The following is a 22,008-nucleotide window of genomic DNA, read 5'->3' as shown; positions in this document are numbered from 1 at the left end:
TAATGGTGATATTGATTCCCTCTTCCCATGTGTATAACCTTACATTTATCATTGTTAAACCTCATCTGCCACCTTTCAGCCCAAGTTTCCAACTTATCCAGATCCATCTGTAGCAGAATGCTATCTTCTCTTGTATTAACTGCTTTACATAGTTTTGTATCATCTGCAAATATCGATATTTTACTGTGTAAACCTTCTACCAGATCATTAATGAATATGTTGAAGAGAACAGGTCCCAATACTGACCCCTGCGGTACCCCACTGGTCACAGCGACCCAGTTAGAGACTATACCATTTATAACCACCCTCTGCTTTCTATCACTAAGCCAGTTACTAACCCATTTACACACATTTTCCCCCAGACCAAGCATTCTCATTTTGTGTACCAACCTCTTGTGCGGCACGGTATCAAACGCTTTGGAAAAATCGAGATATACCACGTCCAATGAATCACCGTGGTCCAGTCTATAGCTTACCTCTTCATAAAAACTGATTAGATTGGTTTGACAGGAGCGATTTCTCATAAACCCATGCTGATATGGAGTTAAACAGTTATTCTCATTGAGATAATCCAGAATAACATCCCTCAGAAACCCTTCAAATATTTTACCAACAATAGAGGTTAGACTTACTGGCCTATAATTTCCAGGTTCACTTTTAGAGCCCTTTTTGAATATTGGCACCACATTTGCTATGCGCCAATCCTGCGGAACAGACCCCGTCGCTATAGAGTCCCTAAAAATAAGAAATAATGGTTTATCTATTACATTACTTAGTTCTCTTAGTACTCGTGGGTGTATGCCATCCGGACCCGGAGATTTATCTATTTTAATCTTATTTAGCCGGTTTCGCACCTCTTCTTGGGTTAGATTGGTGACCCTTAATATAGGGTTTTCATTGTTTCTTGGGATTTCACCTAGCATTTCATTTTCCACCGTGAATACCGTGGAGAAGAAGGTGTTTAATATGTTAGCTTTTTCCTCGTCATCTACAACCATTCTTTCCTCACTATTTTTTAAGGGGCCTACATTTTCAGTTTTTATTCTTTTACTATTGATATAGTTGAAGAACAGTTTGGGATTAGTTTTACTCTCCTTAGCAATGTGCTTCTCTGTTTCCTTTTTGGCAGCTTTAATTAGTTTTTTAGATAAAGTATTTTTCTCCCTATAGTTTTTTAGAGCTTCAATGGTGCCATCCTGCTTTAGTAGTGCAAATGCTTTCTTTTTACTGTTAATTGCCTGTCTTACTTCTTTGTTTAGCCACATTGGGTTTTTCCTATTTCTAGTCCTTTTATTCCCACAAGGTATAAACCGCTTACACTGCCTATTTAGGATGTTCTTAAACATTTCCCATTTATTATCTGTATTCTCATTTCTGAGGATATTGTCCCAGTCTACCAGATTAAGGGCATCTCTAAGCTGTTCAAACTTTGCCTTCCTAAAGTTCAATGTTTTTGTGACTCCCTGACAAGTCCCCCTAGTGAAAGACAGGTGAAACTGCACAATATTGTGGTCGCTATTTCCTAGATGCCCAACCACCTGCAGATTTGTTATTCTGTCAGGTCTATTAGATAGTATTAGGTCTAAAAGTGTTGCTCCTCTGGTTGGATTCTGCACCAATTGTGAAAGATAATTTTTCTTGGTTATTAGCAGAAACCTGTTGCCTTTATGGGTTTCACAGGTTTCTGTTTCCCAGTTAATATCCGGGTAGTTAAAGTCCCCCATAACCAGGACCTCATTATGGGTTGCAGCTTCATCTATCTGCTTTAGAAGTAGACTTTCCATGCTTTCTGTTATATTTGGGGGTTTGTAACAGACCCCAATGAGAATTTTGTTACCATTTTTCCCTCCATGAATTTCAACCCATATGGACTCGACATCCTCATTCCCTTCGCTAATATCCTCCCTTAAAGTGGACTTTAGACAAGACTTTACATAGAGACAAACCCCTCCTCCTCTCCGATTTTTACGATCCTTTCTAAACAGACTGTAACCCTGTAAGTTAACTGCCCAGTCATAGCTTTCATCTAACCATGTCTCGGTTATTCCCACTATGTCAAAGTTACCTGTAGATATTTCTGCTTCTAGTTCTTCCATCTTGTTTGTCAGGCTTCTGGCGTTTGCGAGCATGCAGTTTAGAGGATTTTGTTTTGTTCCAATCTCCTCACTGTGGATTGTTTTAGAAATGTTCTTACCTCCCTTCTGAGTATGTTTTCCTGGATCTTCTTTGTTCAAGTCTAATGTTTTTCTTCCCGTCCCCTCTTCTTCTAGTTTAACGCCCTCCTGATGAGTGTAGCGAGTCTTCTGGCGAATGTGTGTTTCCCAGGTTTGTTGAGGTGTAGTCCGTCTCTGGCGAGGAGTCCATCATACCAGTAATTCACACCGTGGTCCAGGAATCCGAATCCTTGTTGTCTGCACCATCGTCTTAGCCAGTTGTTTGCATCAAGGATCCTGTTCCATCTCCTGGTACCATGCCCGTCTACTGGAAGGATAGAAGAAAAAACTACCTGTGCATCCAGTTCCTTTACTTTCTTCCCCAACTCTTCAAAGTCCTTGCAGATTGTCGGTAGGTCCTTCCTTGCCGTGTCATTGGTGCCAACATGTATCAGAAGAAATGGGTGGACGTCCTTGGAGCTGAAGAGCTTTGGTATCCTATCGGTCACATCCTTGATCATCGCACCTGGAAGGCAGCATACTTCTCTTGCAGTTATGTCCGGTCTGCAGATGGCTGCTTCGGTGCCTCTCAGTAGTGAGTCTCCCACCACCACCACTCTTCGTTGCTTCTTGGCTGTACTTTTTGCTGTCACTTGTTGCTGTGTGCCCTTTTCTTTTTTGCTTGCTGGTATTGCTTCATTCTTAGGTGTGCCATCTTCATCCTCTACAAAGATTTGATATCGGTTCTTCAGTTGTGTGGTTGGTGATTTCTCCATGGTCTTCTTGCTTCTTTTGGTCACATGCTTCCACTCATCTGCTTTTGGAGGTTCTCTGACACTTTTTTCACCTTCTGTGACCAGTAGAGATGCTTCTGTTCTGTCTAGAAAGTCTTCATTCTCTTTGATGAGTTTCAAAGTTGCTATTCTTTCTTCCAGACCCCGCACCTTTTCTTCTAAAAGGGCCACTAGTCTACACTTCTGACAGGTGAAATTGGATTCTTCTTCTGGTCGATCTGTGAACATGTAGCACATGCTGCAGCTCACCATGTAGGTTGTCACATCTGCCATGTTGCTCCTAGATCCTGCTGACTTGCTGTGTGTTTTCCTTCTTGTGTAATCTACTCAGCCAAGCTCTCTTGCAATAATGTCCTACAGGCAAAAATAAGGCGCGCGGTTTGGTGATGCTTTCGAAGCAGCTGGTCCCGGCTGTACCCAACGATCTTCTAGCTTAGGGAGACTCTTCGCTTTTCCCAGAAGGCACCTGGAATATGCAAATTAGCCTCCTCAAGCTTGAATCCCTGTGAGTAGTGACCCTCCCCTGTCAATGAGACCTGACGTTTTCAGTGATGCCATATTTTTTATTTATTTATGACTTTTTGCTCGTTTTTTATTTCTTTTCTTTATGTGTCAATATGATGAGAAAAATTAAATTTTTGTGTTTCTTTAACTGGTGAAACATTTTTGTTGTTTTCATTTTTTTTTTTTTTACATTTTTTATTGGACTTTTTATAAAAATGTGTTACTCAGTCCCAATATGGGACTAAACAAAACAGCTTTTACCGGTCTGATCCCTGCAATACATCAGGACGCGCGTTACACCCTGCTAATGGCGTGACCTGACAGGCCACCGTACCGCGCAGGACCTGGGGCGAAGATCTGGCTTCAGGTCGCCATCCGCACCCCACGAATGTGTCATGGTGGTACTCATAGGGATAAACAAGGCAGCCCCCTTCATCGTTATCAATCTAGATGTCGCTAGATAGCGGCATCTAAAGGGTTACATAGCACCAATGGGTGCGAGCATCGATTGTTGACAATTTAAAAAAAAAATAAAATACTTGTTTTTACAGGATAAAAAATCTACACCCCCAAAAAATATAGTGTCTGCTGACGTCACTGTTGCTAGCCACCATACATGCAGCATATGACGTCACATGACCATGCCGAGCAGTGGCCACCAGGTGGCGCGCCCGCTGTGCAGTCAGGCTGCCGGCTGCAGGAAGGAAGAAGCTTCTGGAAGAGCCTGGAAGTGTCAGCCCCATATAATATAACGTGCCGGGGCTGAGGAGGAGACTCCCACTGACAGGCGGTGACCGGGGCAGGTAGGTGTGGGCTCCGGTAGAATGACGGTGCTGGCGCCCTAATTCAGGCTGGTAGCGGTTCCGGGACTACACATCCCGGCATGCTCGGTCCCTGGTGCACCAGCGGTGGGCAACCTCGGTCCCGGAGCCGCTGCCCGTGTGCCTGCGGTCCAGCTCACCCGGATGTAGTGAGTGACGTGCGCGGTGCATCCTGGGAGCTGTAGTTTTTCCTGTACAACGTGGCTGGTGCTGTGATAAGTGTGATTGGGCGTGCGGGTTATATAAGAGTGTTGTGTGGCGGGTGATGTTCCTCCCCTGTGTGCCCACATGTGCCCGCACTGCCCGAGGGCACAGGGGCCACCTTCTACACGTGCAGTAGTGCTGCTCTCAGCCATCACCGCACACAGCCCCAGTGTGCTGCTCCTCCTCCCCCGGGTGCAGACCTGCAGGTGGCCGCCATGTGCCGCTGCGGGGAGAAAATGAAGAGTACCTTCCTGTCATGTCACTAATGTCTACCCCAGAGACACCGCGTTGTCCCCTCACCCCTAGGGAGCGCCTACAATATCCCCCACGGGCACCCACTCCATTCCCCAACCCCCCAGGGGCACCCATGCAATCTCCCCACCCCCAGGGGCACCTGCCCCGCCCGCCAAGGGTGCCCATACTGGTTACCGCCCCCAGGGACAGCTATCATGTCCACGGGCGCCCAAGCCATCTCCCTGCCCGCTAGGGGCACCCAAGCCTGTTCCCAAGGGTTGCCTATACTGTTCCCCCGGACCCAGGGATGCCCACATCTGTCCACCTAGGGGCACCCACCATCCCCCCTGTCCCCTAGGGATGCCAACACTGGTCCCCCTGCCTCCCAGGGACAGCATATGCCATTCCCCGCCCCCCAGGGGTGTCCACGCCATCCCCCTGCCCCCCAGGGGGTGTCCACGCCTTCCCCCCCGCCCCCCAGGGGTGTCCACGCCTTCCCCCCGCCCCCAGGGGTGTCCACGCCTGCCCCCCAGGGGTGTCCACGCCTGCCCCCCAGGGGTGTCCACGCCATCCCCCGCCCCCCCCAGGGGTGTCCACGCCATCCCCCGCCTCCCAGGGATGGCATACACCATCCCCCGCCCCCCGGGAGTGTCCACACCATCCCCCCGCCCCCCGGGGGTGTCTATGCCTGCCCCCCAGGGGTGTCCACACCTTCCCCCCGCCCCCAGGGGTGTCCACGCCTTCCCCCCGCCCCCCCCCCCCCCCCCCCCCCCGGGTGTCCAGGCCTCCCCCCACCCCCCAGGGGTGTCCACGCCATCCCCTGCCCCCCGGGGGTGTCCACGCCATCCCCCACCCCCCAGGGACAGCCCATGCCATTTCCCAAGGACGCCTACAATACCAAATCTCTATTTCACCTACATTAGTGACAGTTTGTTAGCCCCGTCTGCTGCTTACCCCCTATAGACACACCCCAGGTGCCCCCTCTTCAGCCATGTTTAGTTGGGATTATAGTAAGTGCAGATTGTGCTCTTGGCCAAGAGTATACGCTGGGAAAGCTCCTCCACCTTCCTGTAATCCACCATCCATGATGGAGACCAATATCGTGTCCTCTGGTAGAGGAACATTGTGTGCTGGCTTACCTGTATGGCGGAGCGCGGCACTTTCCTGCACCGCAACACAAACTACAGAAGTGACGTCCATTCTCCTGCAATGGTCACCGATGCTGCGGCCTCCATCCAACCTGTGGTCACCGTCAGTCCTAAAGCTCAGACGCTGTGCGCACTGACTCCATATCATGCGCCCCCAGCATCGATGGACACTGCCGGGACATGCAGACCATGTCCTGCGGCCATATACTGAGGCTCCTTATTAGCTACGATGGATCTTGCATTTGACTTTTCTTTCTGTTACAGACTTTGGACCATCATGGCGGACGAGCAAGGCAGGCAACACCCGCGCAGTCTTCAGGGCTTGCTGCACATGGCCATCGAAGCCGGAACAGAATCGGGCAGCGACCTTCAAACAGGACAGATGTCAGATGAGGTACAAATCTCAAAAAGGGGCTTAAAAAAAATCCCAAGACCTGCGATCCTGCAGGAAGAAACGTGTAATAATCACTGAACGTCCCCCGGCGTCAGGAGAAGGGGCTGAGCACTGCTCCCATCTGCCCGCAGAGGTGGGATGGTTCCTGTTACCGGGTCTTGGCCATATTATAAGGGCAGATATGGAAGCTGATTCACCAAGAACACGTGAGGTCCCCTCTGGGCTTCACCAATAGATAAAAGCAACCTCTGAGGCCAGGTGCACACTGTGTCCGTTTTTACCATCGGTGTGTCATCCCTGTGTCCGTTTTTACCATCGGTGTGTCATCCCTGTGTCCGTTTTTACCATCGGTGTGTCATCCGTGTGTCCGTTTTTACCATCGGTGTGTCATCCGTGTGTCCGTTTTTACCATCGGTGTATCATCCGTGTGTCCGTTTTTACCATCAGTGTGTCATCCCTGTGTCCGTTTTTACCATCGGTGTGTCATCCCTGTGTCCGTTTTTTACCATCAGTGTGTCATCCGTGTGTCCGTTTTTACCATCGGTGTGTCATCCCTGTGTCCGTTTTTACCATCATTGTGTCATCCCTGTGTCCGTTTTTACCATCGGTGTGTCATCCCTGTGTCCGTTTTTACCATCGGTGTGTCATCCCAGTGTCCGTTTTTACCATCGGTGTGTCTTCCGTGTGTCCGTTTTTACCATCGGTGTGTCATCCGTGTGTCCGTTTTTACCATCGGTGTGTCATCCCAGTGTCCGTTTTTACCATCGGTGTGTCATCCCTGTGTCCGTTTTTTACCATCAGTGTGTCATCCGTGTGTCCGTTTTTACCATCGGTGTGTCATCCGTGTGTCCGTTTTTACCATCGGTGTGTCACCACTGCTGGGTGTCATTCTGACTGGTCGGCGGTATGAAGCTTGTGCTGCTGCACTGTAGCAGTGCCCAGAGATGGAGGAAACGGTCCCCGAATCCTCTGCTCCCCAACTCTGCAGAGTATAGAAGGATGGCACAAGTGCTGGTGTATAGTGTAGTGACTGGTCTCTCCCAAGTGGACTGACATCCAGAAGTCTCCTTGTTGGGCTAAGTTCACATTTTCTGCTACATTTATCGGACCAGTCAAATCCTGGAAATTACAGATGTGCCTGGCATCGTCTTCAATTTGTAGACGTGACTGGTCCGATAACTTCCGCAGCCCATGTGAATATGGCCTTAGCCAGAATATTGGTAATTCTTAGGTTACAGAGGCTGCAGGAAGGGACTAGGCTTGTAAAAGGTCATTTATCTTGGACAGAATAGGGCTTTAGGTGTTTTTTGGCACCATAAACCAACAAGCCGCTGCCATCAGAGGAGCAGTCCTATGTCAGATAATGATGGATGTCTGATGGGACCCTCACCGATCTCCAGAACAGGGTCCCCAGACTTCTGTCTCACCAGGTGGAGAATGAATGGAGATGTGGCAGTGCGGTTCGGTTCTGTGGATCCCAATTAAGGAGATAAGTGCGGGTCCTAGAGGTGCTACCCTCATCCATTAGATATCTAGGTAATAGCCCTTTAACGGGAGCCATGCCTGTTGAGACTCGTTCACATTCACCAGAACAGGACATGATGCCTGATCTATGGTGGCTCCAATGGCGGCAAATCACATACAGTTATACTCCCAGAGGTCAGTCCTCCAGATTAGCTGCTTCTTTTGTATGTGCCAAGATCTTTTGGAATCTGCCAAAATCTGTTCTTTTATGCACATGTAGACTAATAGTTCTCTGATTGTTCTTCGGGAAGGGTGGAAGCTTTTAGTTTCTGCACCAGATGTTTCTTCCTAGGTTGGAGCTGGCACGTTTTCCAGTATTAATCATGACTGCATTAGGCCGGCGGTGTAGGATCTTAGCCACAATGTGAATTATGTTAATGCCCCGTCCTGGCTAACCTCCATGTGGAATTTAAATAGGAATTATGTTTACAATGGCTTTCCATCTTACATGCCATTTTTCAGCTTTGACAGTGCAGAGCTGCGGTCGGCTCTGCAGATTTAATCCTTGGTCCTCCTGAATGCCAGTCGCTGCTGTAGCAACCTCGGCATGTTCTCTCCTTTACACTTTTTGGAATAATTAATATATATATATTTACAGTACAGACCAAAAGTTTGGACACACCTCATTTAAAGATTTTTCTGTATTTTCATGGCTATGAAAATTGTAAATTCACACTGAAGGTATCAAAACTATGAATTAACACATGTGGAATTATATACTTAACAAAAAAGTGTGAAGCAACTGAAAATATGTCTTATATTCTAGGTTCTTCAAAGTAACCACCTTTTGCTTTGATGACTGCTTTGCACACTCTTGGCATTCTCTTGATGAGCTCCAAGAGGTAGTCACCGGGAATGGTCTTCCAACAATCTTGAAGGAGTTCCCAGAGATGCGTAGCACTTGTTGGCCCTTTTGCCTTCACTCTGAGGTCCAGCTCATCCCAAACCATCTCGATTGGGTTCAGGTCTGGTGACTGTGGAGGCCAGGTCATCTGGCGTAGCACCCCATCACTCTCCTTCTTGGTCAAATAGCCCTTACACAGCCTGGAGGTGTGTTTGGGGTCATTGTCCTGTTGAAAAATAAATGATGGTCCAACTAAACGCAAACCGGATGGAATAGCATGCCGCTGCAAGATGCTGTGGTAGCCATGCTGGTTCAGTATGCCTTCAATTTTGAATAAATCCCCAACAGTGTCACCAGCAAAGCACCCCCACACCATCACACCTCCTCCTCCATGCTTCACGGTGGGAACCAGGCATGTAGAGTCCATCCGTTCACCTTTTCTGCATCGAACAAAGACACGGTGGTTTGAACCAAAGATCTCAAATTTGGACTCATCAGACCAAAGCACAGATTTCCACTGGTCTAATGTCCATTCCTTGTGTTCTATAGCCCAAACAAGTCTCTTCTGCTGGTTGCCTGTCCTTAGCAGTGGTTTCTTAGCAGCTATTTTACCATGAAGGCCTGCTGCACAAAGTCTCCTCTTAACAGTTGTTGTAGAGATGTGTCTGCTGCTAGAACTCTGTGTGGCATTGACCTGGTCTCTAATCTGAGCTGCTGTTAACCTGCGATTTCTGAGGCTGGTGACTCGGATAAACTTATCCTCAGAAGCAGAGGTGACTCTTGGTCTTCCTTTCCTGGGGCGGTCCTCATGTGAGCCAGTTTCTTTGTAGCGCTTGATGGTTTTTGCCACTGCACTTGGGGACACTTTCAAAGTTTGCCCAATTTTTCGGACTGACTGACCTTCATTTCTTAAAGTAAAGATGGCCACTCGTTTTTCTTTACTTAGCTGCTTTTTTCTTGCCATAATACAAATTCTAACAGTCTATTCAGTAGGACTATCAGCTGTGTATCCACCAGACTTCTGTACAACACAACTGATGGTCCCAACCCCATTTATAAGGCAAGAAATCCCACTTATTAAACCTGACAGGGCACACCTGTGAAGTGAAAACCATTTCCGGTGACTACCTCTTGAAGCTCATCAAGAGAATGCCAAGAGTGTGCAAAGCAGTCATCAAAGCAAAAGGTGGCTACTTTGAAGAACCTAGAATCTAGAATATCCTACTATATAATTGTCTAAGGGTCACTTCCGTCTGTCTTTCTGTCATGGATATTCATTGGTCGCGGCCTCTGTCTGTCATGGAATCCAAGTCGCTAATTGGTCGTGGCAAAACGCCCACGACCAATCGGCGACGGCCACAGTCCGGCGGAGGTATGGCCGCTCTTTCCTCCCTGCAGTCAGTGACCGCTCCATACTCCCCTCCAGTCAGCCCTCACACAGGGTTAATGTCAGCGTTACCGCAGCGCGGTTTGACGCACTCCATTAACGCTGCTATTAACCCTGTGTGACCATTTACTATTGATGCTGCGTATGTAGCATCAATAGTAAAACGATCTAATGTTACAAATAACAATAATAAAAAAAAAAAAAAAACATTATTCTCACCCTCCGACGTCGTGTCCTGTCCGCCGGCAGGTTCCGGTGCTAAGGATGCTATGGGAGGATGACCTGCCATGACGTCACGGTCGTGTATGTATGTATGTATGTATGTTTTATTTTTTTTTCAATAGGATAGCTAATATGCATCCCGTTTTATCTGATACTGGCTCATGTACAGGTATTTCACATGGAAAAATATTGCAGCAATATTGTAATGTACGGACCCTACTAGAGTAATGTAAGTGCCGGAAGCTCTATGCGGACCAGCTGACAGTCACATCTGCAATTTGTGGACATGACTGGTCCCATAATCCCACTGGCCCATGAGAACGTAACGTGGTGTTTATCAGCTATCTAACGTGTATGTGGGGGGGCACAAAAAAAAATATTCTATTCCCGACATGTTTGTTGGAAAATACCATTTTATTTCATTTGCATTCCTCCAAATTTTGTAACCGTCAGACCCTAAATTGTTGATCTGGTGCGTTCTGCGTCTCCTGCCCCGATACAGCAGCATTATGTCATATTTCGGTATGCTACCAGGCGTACAGATAAGTGTGTCCCCGTGATACTTGCGGTCTAGCTGTGATCTTAAGCAGATGGAGAGCAGAGAAGTGCGTGGCCGGCAGATGCAGATCCATTTTCTGCTTTTAGATGGTGATAGAAAGCAGCGTCCTTGTACATAAACAGCGTCGAGGGTCGGTGAGTGACTCCTGCACATGATTAATTGCTCCTGCGCGGCCCGTGATCCGGGAGCTCGACGCTGCAGCTACAAGGTCTACAATGCATTAATAGTGTAGATCCGAACGCTGCGGGTGATCAGCGAAGCGCACCGTAATCTTTCCTTCTTATAGCGGCATTCATGTAAAGTACGGTAATTAGCTGGTGTCTGCTACGGGGAACGTCTGCTTGACCGAGCTGCACTAAATCTGCATCTGAAGGAGTCGGCGATTAATGTAATGAGAATGTAACTAAATGGCGGACAATTCTTGAAAGGATGGATCACAGATTTCGCCGGTAGTGTGTGTGTTTTTTTTTTTTTTTTTTTGCAGAACTCGGGTTTGTAGTGCCTTCCTGCAAGCACAATAAGGCCGGCTTCACACTTGCGAGTTTTACGGACGTAAGAGCGCAGAAACTACGTCCGTAAAACTCGCAAAAAATACGGCACAATTATTCTCTATGCCCCTGCTCCTATCTGCCGTATTTTACTGATCAGTATTATACGGCTTTCTACGGCCGTACAAAATCGCAGCATGCTGCGCTTGTCACCGTACTGCGCAAGAAATACGCCAATGAAAGTCTATGGAAGCGTGAAAAATACGGATTACACACGGACAAGCAGTGTGACTTGCGAGAAATACGCAGCGCTGTTAGAGAGAAAAGCCGGCAATTCAGTGCGGTGTACAGTAAAATCACACTGACAGCTTACAGTAGAATAGGTAGAATAAATGTGTACACATAGAATAGGTATATATATATATATATGTATGTCAGTGAGACACATATATGTATATATATTAATATTTATTCCAGCGCTATACAGCTTGAAAGCCGGTAATTCAATTACCGGCTTTTTCTTTCTCCTTCCTAAAACCCGACATGATTTGAGACATGGTTTACATACAGTAAACCATCTCATATCACCATTTTTTTGCATATTCTACACTACTAATGTCAGTAGAGTGTATCTGCAAAATTTGGCTGTTCTAGCTCTTAAAATAAAGGGTTAAATGGCGGAAAAAATTGGCGTGGGCTCCCGCGCAATTTTCTCCGCCAGAGTAGTAAAACCAGTGACTGAGGGCAGATATTAATAGCCTGGAGAGGGTCCATGGTTATTGGCCCCCCCTGGCTACAAATATCTGCCCCCAGCCACCCCAGAACAGGCACATCTGTAAGATGCGCCTATTCTGGCACTTGGCCACTCTCTTCCCATTCCCGTGTAGCGGTGGGATATGGGGTAATGAAGGGTTAATGCCACCTTGCTATTGTAAGGTGACATTAAGCCTAATTAATAATGGAGAGGCGTCAATTATGACACCTATCCATTATTAATCCAATTGTAGTAAAGGGTTAAATAAAACACAAACACATTATTTAAAATTATTTTAATGAAATAAAAACAATGGTTGTTGGAGTATTTTATTCTACGCCCAATCCAGTCACTGAAGACCCTCGTTCTGTGAAAGAAAAAACATAATAAACCAACAATATACTTACCCTCCGCAGATCTGTAACGTCCAACGATGTAAATCCTTCTGAAGGGGTTAAAACATTTTGCAGCAAGGAGCTTTGCTAATGCAATACTACTCCTCGCTGCAAAACCCCGGGGAATGACTCTAAATATAGATCAATGAGCTATATTTAGCTTCATTTGAGGTGAGGCGCCCTCTGCTGGCTGTTCATAGATCGTGGGAAATTACCTAGAAAGCCTGGGAGCTTTCTAGGTAAGTTCCCACGATCTATGAACATCCAGCAGAGGGTGCCTCACCGCAAATGCAGGTAAATATAGCTCATTGATCTATATTTAGACTCATTCCCCGGGGTTTTGCAGCGAGGAGTAGCATTGCATTAGCAAAGCTCCTTGCTGCAAAATGTTTTAACCCCTTCAGAAGGATTTACATCGTTGGACGTTACAGATCTGCGGAGGGTAAGTATATTGTTGGTTTATGTTTTTTCTTTCACAGAACGAGGGTCTTCAGTGACTGGATTGGGCGTAGAATAAAATACTCCAACAACCATTGTTTTTATTTCATTAAAATAATTTTAAATAATGTGTTTGTGTTTTATTTAACCCTTTCTTTCAATTGGATTAATAATGGATAGGTGTCATAATTGACGCCTCTCCATTATTAATTAGGCTTAATGTCACCTTACAATAGCAAGGTGGCATTAACCCTTCATTACCCCATATCCCACCGCTACACGGGAATGGGAAGAGAGTGGCCAAGTGCCAGAATAGGCGCATCTTCCAGATGTGCCTTTTCTGGGGTGGCTGGGGGCAGATATTTGTAGCCAGGGGGGGCCAATAACCATGGACCCTCTCCAGGCTATTAATATCTGCCCTCAGTCACTGGCTTTACTACTCTGGCGGAGAAAATTGCGCGGGAGCCCACGCCATTTTTTCCCGCCATTTAACCCTTTATTTTAAGAGCTAGAACAGCCAAATTTTGCAGATACACTCTACTGACATTAGTAGTGTGGAATCTGCAAAAAAAATGGAGAGAAGACATGGTTTACTGTATGTAAACCATGTCTCAAATCATGTCGGTTTTAGGAAGGAGAAAGAAAAAGCCGGTATTTGAATTACCAGCTTTCAAGCTGTATAGCGCTGGAAAAAATAGTAATATATATATACATATATTTGGGACACATGGATCATTTCTATAGCGGTATGTTGGTTTTGCAAGCCTGCGAGAAAACCACGCAGTACGGATGCCATACGGATTACATACGGAGGATGCCATGCACAAAAAACGCTGACACACCCTGCCTACGGAGGAGCTACGGACCACTATTTTCGGGACATTTCAGCGTATTACGGCCGTAATATACGGACCGTATTTTCATACGCTGAGTGTGAAGCCGGCCTAAGGATTCTGTATTTGCAGCAGAGACTTTCACAGTAAAAATGCTGCGTTAAATGCACGCTTTTTTTCCCACAATTTTTTTTTTTTTTTTTATGCGTTTAGAAAAAAAAACCTCAAAGAATTGACACTGCAGATCTGGAATATTTTCAAATCTGCAAGGAAAAATAAGAATCGTGTGCACGAGGCTTCAGATACCTTATTTTGCTGGTACGAGGATATGCTTCAGTTTCTGTGGCCAAACTGCGGAGAAAAAAAATGCAACAAATATTTAATGTGCCTTTTTCAGACTGGGCAATGTCTAATTTTATTTCATACATTTTTTTGGGGAGAAGGGGTCAAAAAGTATTAGAAAAATTGGCACCATGGGGTACATTTAAAATGATTAGTAGCAGAGGTCATACAGAAGATAGGCATTGCATTGAGCACTACAGTGGCCCGGTCATACACAAAGGCAGCACACTGTAGCGCCATAGCATGCAAATATGAAAACTGAATTGCATTACTGCATTAGAAATATGAAAAATTGAGAAAGTTTAGCTCATAAATTGGCCAATTCATGTGTACCTGGAAGCCACGATAAGGCATTTCTCGTTTCCAGGGCCTAACAATGCCTTTCCTCTCTGAGAATAAAGTCTTCATCTGAATGGGAACCTAATTTGAGTCCTCTCTATACGTGCTGCCCATTCGTATGAGTAGGGCCAACTGATGAAGGGGGGGGGGGGGGGTTCTGTTTGGTCTCATTGTAATGTTATCACTTTTTTTTTTTTTTTGTTTGTTTTTTTTTTTGTTGCTCACCCTTGTGATAGAGGAGACAATGGCTACAAGAAGCCATGAGCAGTGCGTTTTCCGGCCAGGCAGATGAAGTTCAGCAAATGAAGGAGTGCCTGAAAGAGCTCGGCGGCGAAACAAGTGACGAAGATGGGGATGAACGTAAGAAGAAAGCCCTGGAGTTACTCGCAGACCTGTGCGAGAATATAGACAATGCTTCTGGTAAGATACATAATGACCTCAATAAAGATCTATCTACTGAAAACTGTTTTTCTGGAGCTTTAATAGTCTTTAAAATAGGTGATCAGTAGCCGATCAGAAAGCAACTTCGGGAACTACAACTGATCCATTGATTGAGGAGGTCAGAGCGCTATACATTGTGTAGTGGCCGTGATTGGTACTGCAAGCCCTCGTTTACTAATTTGTATGGGAGGGCAACTACTTCCCATAAAAAATCAGGGTGTCAGGAGATCAACCCCCAACTGACCTAATATTGATGATCTATCCTAAGGATAAGCCGTCAATATTTAACTCTGGCACGTTTTGGTTTTATTTTGGATACTTATCCCATTAGGATAATTCCGAGTTGCAGTATATTGTGAAATTAACCATCTCCTATGAAGCCCGTGCAGAGTGGATCAGTATAGATGTGTTCTCTGCGATCCCTACTGATCATAATAGGCTCCATCGATCACCAGTGCCCCTCCACTGATCTCCCTGGACGGTGGTGCTCCTGGCCATGAGTCGTGGAGGAAGCAGCCCCGATTCTTATTGAGAATGGTTCTGATGCTATTATCTATTTGCTGATGGCAGCATTGACCGTCTTACCCTCACTGCCTCTGTAATGCGCAGGCATGCATAATATTTAGTTTTTAATGTGACCTTTTTATTTTTTTTCTTCCTCTACCCCCCCCCCCCAGATTTCTGTAAGCTGGGTGGGATGAGCTTGATGTTGACTCGTTATCTGAGTCGCCCCGAGGCCGAACTGCGCTGGCGAACCGCTGACCTGATTGGCATTTGCAGTCAAAACGTGCCCTTCGTCCAAGAGATGGCGCTGAGCCTCGGTGCCGTGAGCAAACTCTTGGAATTGCTGGACCTCGACACCAGTGAAACCGTCAGGATAAAGGCGCTCTTCGCAATCTCTTGTAAGTGTTGATGTTCACACTTTATTAATTCTATAAATAAAAATGAATACGCGAGGAACTTTCTGCTTAAAACGAGCACAAGTGGATGGGCGCTCGTTCATGGGCTGAAGAAAACTCCACGTGTCCTTTATAGCACACATCCACATGTAGAGGCAGATTCTCGATATAGGAACATGTGCGGCCTCCCCTGTGTGCGGCACGAGCATTAATCCCTCTGATTGTGTCCGTACAGGCTTGGTGCGGGAGCAGGAGGCCGGACTGGCGGAGTTTGTGAAGTTGGACGGGTTTTCTGTGCTGATGCGCGCCATGCAGACACATATACTGAAGCTGAAGATCAAATCGGCGTTCTTACTGCAGAATCTTCTGATCAGCCATCCCGAGTACAAAAGTAATAATAATGGAAGTGTGTAATTGTCCCTCCTACATGCGTCAGCTACTATTAAAGGGGGTATCCAGGCCTGTTTCATTTTTTTTTTTTTTTTCACTATGATCCTAAGAACTTACCGGCAGGTAGTTACTGACTCCCTGTCTGTTGTGGGCAACGTTGATCTGTCACCACAGATCTGCTGCTAGTGATTCTGCAGCTTTGGCTAACGTCACGTCGATATAACAACTCTTCTGTGTGCCTGTTCTACCCGGCACCAAATCAGACCTGTCACTGACCGCTCCTGCCAGTGATTCTGCTGCTCCACATCAACTCTTCCTCTTCGCCCTGTTGACGGGGCGTGTCTGTCAACGTCATGCTGATGAACAGTTGGCCCCCAGTTGCCTAACTTCAGGGAGCGGATCGTCAGTCGGCATGATGCCGACAGTAACGCACTGGCAGCCCGGAAGAGGAGGAGTTGATCTGGAGCAGCAGAATCGCTGGCAGGAGCGGTCAGTGACCACTCTGACCTGAACAGGCACATAGTTTCCTCAGTTAGGAACAACCTGCAACAACAAAAAAAAAAAAAAGTCCTGGACAACCTCTTTTAAAGATACATTAATTATACTGTACGTGAAATAATTTGTCCAGTTTGGAAAACCTATTGTATATATCCTGTTATGAAATTGTGAGTTAACAGAAGGGGATTCAGTGTACCTGCCTCCTGATAAGAAGAATAGAGAATAGTGTACCTGCCTCCTGATAAAATACTAGTGCCATATTCTCTATTCTTCTTAACGAAGCAGTCGATTGATGTGCGCCCTGGCCTTCACTGTGACTATACTATCACTGTATGTGCTGAGCATTGCTTGTCAGGCCAGGGTACGTGGCTTTTATTTCACAAACGTATATCCAGCATTACTTTGGTTAAAGGGGTTGTGAGCACTTTGTTTTGCTCACCTTATGGCCTGTGTGTGCTATAATAAAAATGAACTGCACATACTCTCCCCTGGATCCCCTTCCGTTCCTCCGTCCCACTGACTGGGTTTCCCACCACTCTCCTCTCCCCACTAGTCAGTGCCTGTCTGTAGCAGCGGTGAGCAAAGTCTCACCACTGCTGCCAATGATTGGCTGAAGCGGTCATGTGCCGACCAGGCAAGAAGAGAGCAGTGGCAGAGAAATGGACAAGGAGCCGGAGGAGCGGTGGTGTATCCAGGGGTGGAAAATGCCTTTTAAATAGAGTCCTTGATCAGGACAGGTTCACTATAGTAGAATATTTGCCTGTGGCCAGTTATATGTGTGAGCGCACTGTCTTTGTATGCAGGTACCTTGTGTGCCATGGGGATGATCCAACAACTGGTGTCTCTGCTCCGAACCGAGCATAGTCCTTTCCATGAACATGTCCTCTCTGCTCTGTGCAGGTAATTTCCACACTTTGTCTCTTTTTTTTTTGCAGTTCGATCATCTAGCAAAATTACATAATTGCTCAAGTTATGAGAAATTTTGTGTACAAGTGACATGCAAATCAGGCTGGAAGTGCACGGGGGCGTGTCAATGCACTTGGAAGAAGCAGACCACTGACACACCCCTAGTACACTTCCAGTCTAATTTGCATATGGCATTTACAGTAGATTTTTTTTATGACTGGCACATCGGTATCGTTTTTATATAGCAATATCACTGCTGCTTATTGGAAAACATGCCGACAGGCTCCATTTAAGTGTTGTTGGTGGGGCATACCCCTTTAGCATTTTATAATGACCTCTTCCTGACAGTCTGATTCTAATCCTTCAAAATATATAATCTGGCACCTCTCAGGTCCCATTAGGAATCTTATCATGCCTCTTGTATTTCAGAAATACAATACCAAAAGCTTTCACACACAAAATGTCAGATTGTGAAATTGAATAATTTATGATATTTTGTGTTACAATATTGAAGAAAAAATAGTTCTGGAAGTTGATGGATAGTTGACTGACTTTCCTTACCCGTGTCTAGTATGGCGACAGATTTCCCACGAGGCGTAGCAGAATGTCAGGCGCCCGAATTGGCTTTTGAAGATTTGCTCAAAGAACGATGTAAAATGGTCGAGAAACAGGAGGAATATCAGGTACAGAATATGGGCAGCCAATGGGACAAATTTTTTATATTGTTGCTAAAGGCATTTTTGCAGTGAGATTTCATTGATAATGTTTAACAATTTAGCATCAATAGCCGGTATGTCTGGCTGCAGAAAGGGTTAACAGAGAGCAGCGTTGTTTTCTGACCGGTGGTACAGTGGGTAATCCAGGACTGAAGAACTAACAGGCAGGTACCTGCCTATTGTGCCCGGCACAGAACGGTCACAGACCGCTCCTGCCGATGATCCTGTGTCTTCTGCTGACGTAGCGACAACAGAGCAGCAGCTTCTCTTCCTGTCTGCTCTCTTGACAGCGTAACTGCTTAAGTCATGCTGATTGACAGCCGTCTCCTCGCAATCAGCATGACGTCAGCAGTCACGCCCTGTCAACAGAGCAGCTACATCTCCCCATTTGTGCAGAGACGGCCAAATCGGCAGCGAGTGTAAACTGATGAGTTCTGGTGCAGGGAGTGTCGGAGATGTACGGTCGGGTGACACCCCCATTGTACGGGGATCTGAGCACTGGTAAATTATACCCTTACCTCCTACAATAACTGCTCATTTACTTGTTACAGTCTGATTTGTATTTCTAGCGTTGGTTATTTGCATAAGCCCAGCTAATTGTTTTCTAGCACTCCGCAATTAAATTCTTACTGTTAATTAGCAATGAGACTAATGTGGAAACGACTAGTTTCTTTTATCCGGCTCCCTTCTCATTTCTTTCCTTTTGTATTCTATAACTATTTAGTGGAGAAGAGGTAAAAGGTTTCCATAGAAAGGAGGATATCTGATCCCTGGCGATGAGTTATGGGTCGCCAAAGTACAGAATTGTCATGACGTGATCATCACCCGTACTATATTCTTGCCGCCCGATGTCTCGGTGTTGCCATTTTACTTTCGGGGAATAGTTGGCTGCAGAGGTCACAGTGCTACAGTATTGGCCTTCACAAGCTCCTAAGAGATACTTTTTTTGGCTTCATTGATCCATGTTTGGCTCCCCAGGAAGTAATATATGCAATAAAGAGAAAACTATCTACAAATGCAGTTGTAGAGACCCCCATTCTCCAAATAAGTGCAGGGTCCACGTCCAGAGCTTCATGAGAAAAGGAGGATGCACAGCCTAGTTGACCTAGTAGGGTGCGTCATCGTGTACCTCCCTTTTTTTTTTTTTTTTTATTATTCCTCGATAAATGGATGATAATACTCATTTAAAAGGGAGTGTCCATGTGTGTAATAAGCTTTCAGTCACTCTAGGTGAGTTCTGAATAGTGACAGCGTGTGACGTGTACACTGTCACGATTCCTCGGTATTGCTGGTCCTTGTGGGCGACCACGTGCTGCCTATACACCTGTGGCTTCTCTTAATACAAGTGAATGCAGAGACGTTGGATGAGACTAGTCCTCTCGTGACCACAAGTGTGTAAATTGAATGGATGTGGACACGTGGCCACCAATACTGGAAAATCGTGACCGCATGTGCAGCGCACGCCATCACAATACTGCAGTAAGCGAACGAGGCGGTCTGGACAGATGTGGGGCATTACTCTATATACAAGGGTAATGACCGGTCCCCGACACCTGGAAATATATGTAAAATCGTATTATCGAGCTCTTCTCCAAAAGAAAATAACATTTCTTGATGCCTCTGTACAGACAGTGATGTAGTATGACGCTATAGTGATATTCCTGTTTTCTTGTCTTTTAGGAAGAGCTGGATTACTGTGAGCAGCTTCTGAAGATCTGTTTCGGAGACAATCCTGAGGATAACGGCATGGATCGGTGATCTGGAAGATCTGTCCACCAGCGGTGCCCCGTGATGGTGCAGGATGAAGATGATCTAATTTATGGACTACCCCGGATCCCCTCAGATGTGTAATCTTTGTTTCAAAAGAAAAGTCTAAGACTCTGGGATTTTTTTTAAAATAAAAAAGTGAAAAATATTGTGGCTAATGTTTTACATTTCAGCGGCATTAACTTGGGGAGCAGACTTCACTGCCCAACTTTCTTTATCGCCTCTCATTGGGGGACACAGGAACCATGGGTGTATGCTGCTGCCACTAGGAGGCTGACACTATGCAAATAAAAAAGTTAGCTCCTCCTCTGCAGTGTACACCCCACCGACTGGCATTATACTCTTCAGTTTAGCTTAGTGTCAGTAGGAGGTGGACACGGGTCTTTCATTAGACCCTTATCTACCTCAATGTGCGTCGTTTCTTTTCAGGTTTTTCCGGAGGGATACAGGGTGAGCAGTCACACCTGTAGTCCCACAAGCGGACTATGAGTACGGCGTGTACTGCCACCCCGTATCCTCATAGATCCCTCTCCAGGACCAAGATCCTAGCACACAAGCGTGCTGAGAAGTCCGGTCCTGGCTCCGTCCCCCACCCACTCGCCCACCAGAGCCTGTCGGTTTGGAGGAGACGAGGACGTCCATCAGCTCCCTGGACGTCTCAAACCCTTCCTGTCAGGTTAGTATCGGCGTGGGATGTTTTAGGTGAGTATTTCTCCCATTCCCATCCCACATCTTTTATAGGGGGGGACCTTGTTAAGGGCTCCCAGCCTCCTTTCATACCTGTCATCATCTGCGTCCATACAGGACACGGCCGGGATTGTTTGTGTCGCGCTGCGACATCCGTAGGTGCGCTTTCTTCTGCACCTCTTCTCCCTATTCTGATACGGGGGCCCTCTGCCTTCTTTCCGGCGCGGGGCCCTTACAGGATGCACCGTTCTTCTGCATGCCTGCACGTTGGGCTGCCATACGTTCCAGGCGCCGCAGGAGGTGCGGCGCACCCCTCTGTGCTGCGGCTCTTCATGGGGCACCATTCTCAGCGCGGCAGCCTTGCAGGCTGTCGCGCCGCTTCTCCCTGCGGCGCTCTGCTCTGGCGCCGCAGGAGGTCCTTCTCTGGGCGTCCCTCAGCGGCGCAGCCTGGTAGGCGACCGCGCCGCTAGCTCTCTTAGGGCGCTCCATTCCGGCGCCGCGGCTCCTTTCCTCGGCCGCCGGCCCCTAATTTAGGCCCCGGCTTCGGTCGGGGCCTACTTCCGGTTTTCGGTTCCCTCTCTTCCGGTTCTGCGGGCGGGCTTTTTCCCGCCCGACTTACTGTGCCCTGCCTACCGGCGCTCCTGCGTCTGGCTCCGCCCCCTTCCTCCTGGTACACTCGTCTGGTGTGCACACCACTTTGTACCGGCAGCAGCACCAGCTCTCGCAAGCGCACCCGCACATCTGCTGTGGACACAGCTCTATCTGCGCTGAATACTGCTCCTCAGGGCACTCCATCGACAGTGGGACATCTTCCAGACCGGGTCCGTGAGTAGCTGCACTGCAGTCTGACACCCCCCTCTGCCCACTGTCCCCTAACCCACTGGCATCTTCAGGGCTCAAAATGTCTACCTCTAAAGGGGGCCGCTCTCGCCCCCCTACTTCTTCATCTACCGCCTTAGTCACGTACTTTGCATGTTCGTCCTGTAACAGCAAACTTCCCTCAGGTTAGTCCTCCCCGCTGTGTCAGTCCTGCAGCAACCCGATTGTTCCCACCGCCCAGGATCCCCCAGCTGTTCCGCCCGAGAGTGATCCCCCCATCCCAGGCTGGGCCGCCTCTCTGTCACAATCGGTGGCTGATTTAACACGGGTATCTCAAACCCTGGTGTCCGCGCTGGATCGGTTACCCCTGCAAACCCCGGCCATAGCCAGCGGGTCGCAGGAACCGCCGCCCGAGCCCTCCTTGATAAGCCACAAAAGGTCCAGACAGGAACGTCGGTCTGAGTCCTCTTCTCGTTCCATCTCGCCGCTCGGCCCTCCCCCGCGGTTG

General features: G+C 47.2%; 1 protein-coding gene across 1 annotated transcript; it reads left to right on the top strand.

Moving 5' to 3' along the window:
- The first annotated feature begins 4,114 nt into the window (after positions 1 to 4,114).
- Positions 4,115 to 20,142, top strand: HSPBP1 (HSPA (Hsp70) binding protein 1). The gene is made up of 8 exons (XM_069742375.1): positions 4,115 to 4,254; positions 6,123 to 6,252; positions 14,614 to 14,797; positions 15,496 to 15,720; positions 15,953 to 16,108; positions 17,409 to 17,505; positions 18,083 to 18,194; positions 19,908 to 20,142. The coding sequence occupies exons 2-8, from the start codon at positions 6,136 to 6,138 to the stop codon at positions 19,983 to 19,985; spliced, it is 969 nt and encodes a 322-aa protein (XP_069598476.1). The 5' UTR covers positions 4,115 to 4,254; positions 6,123 to 6,135; the 3' UTR covers positions 19,986 to 20,142.
- Positions 20,143 to 22,008: the final 1,866 nt, after the last annotated feature.

Source organism: Ranitomeya imitator, chromosome 10 (genome assembly GCF_032444005.1).
Source record: "Ranitomeya imitator isolate aRanImi1 chromosome 10, aRanImi1.pri, whole genome shotgun sequence".
In the NCBI taxonomy this organism is placed as follows: Eukaryota; Metazoa; Chordata; class Amphibia; order Anura; family Dendrobatidae; genus Ranitomeya; species Ranitomeya imitator.
Note: the sequence above shows the minus strand (reverse complement) of the source record. Positions and strands in the feature narration are given on the sequence as shown.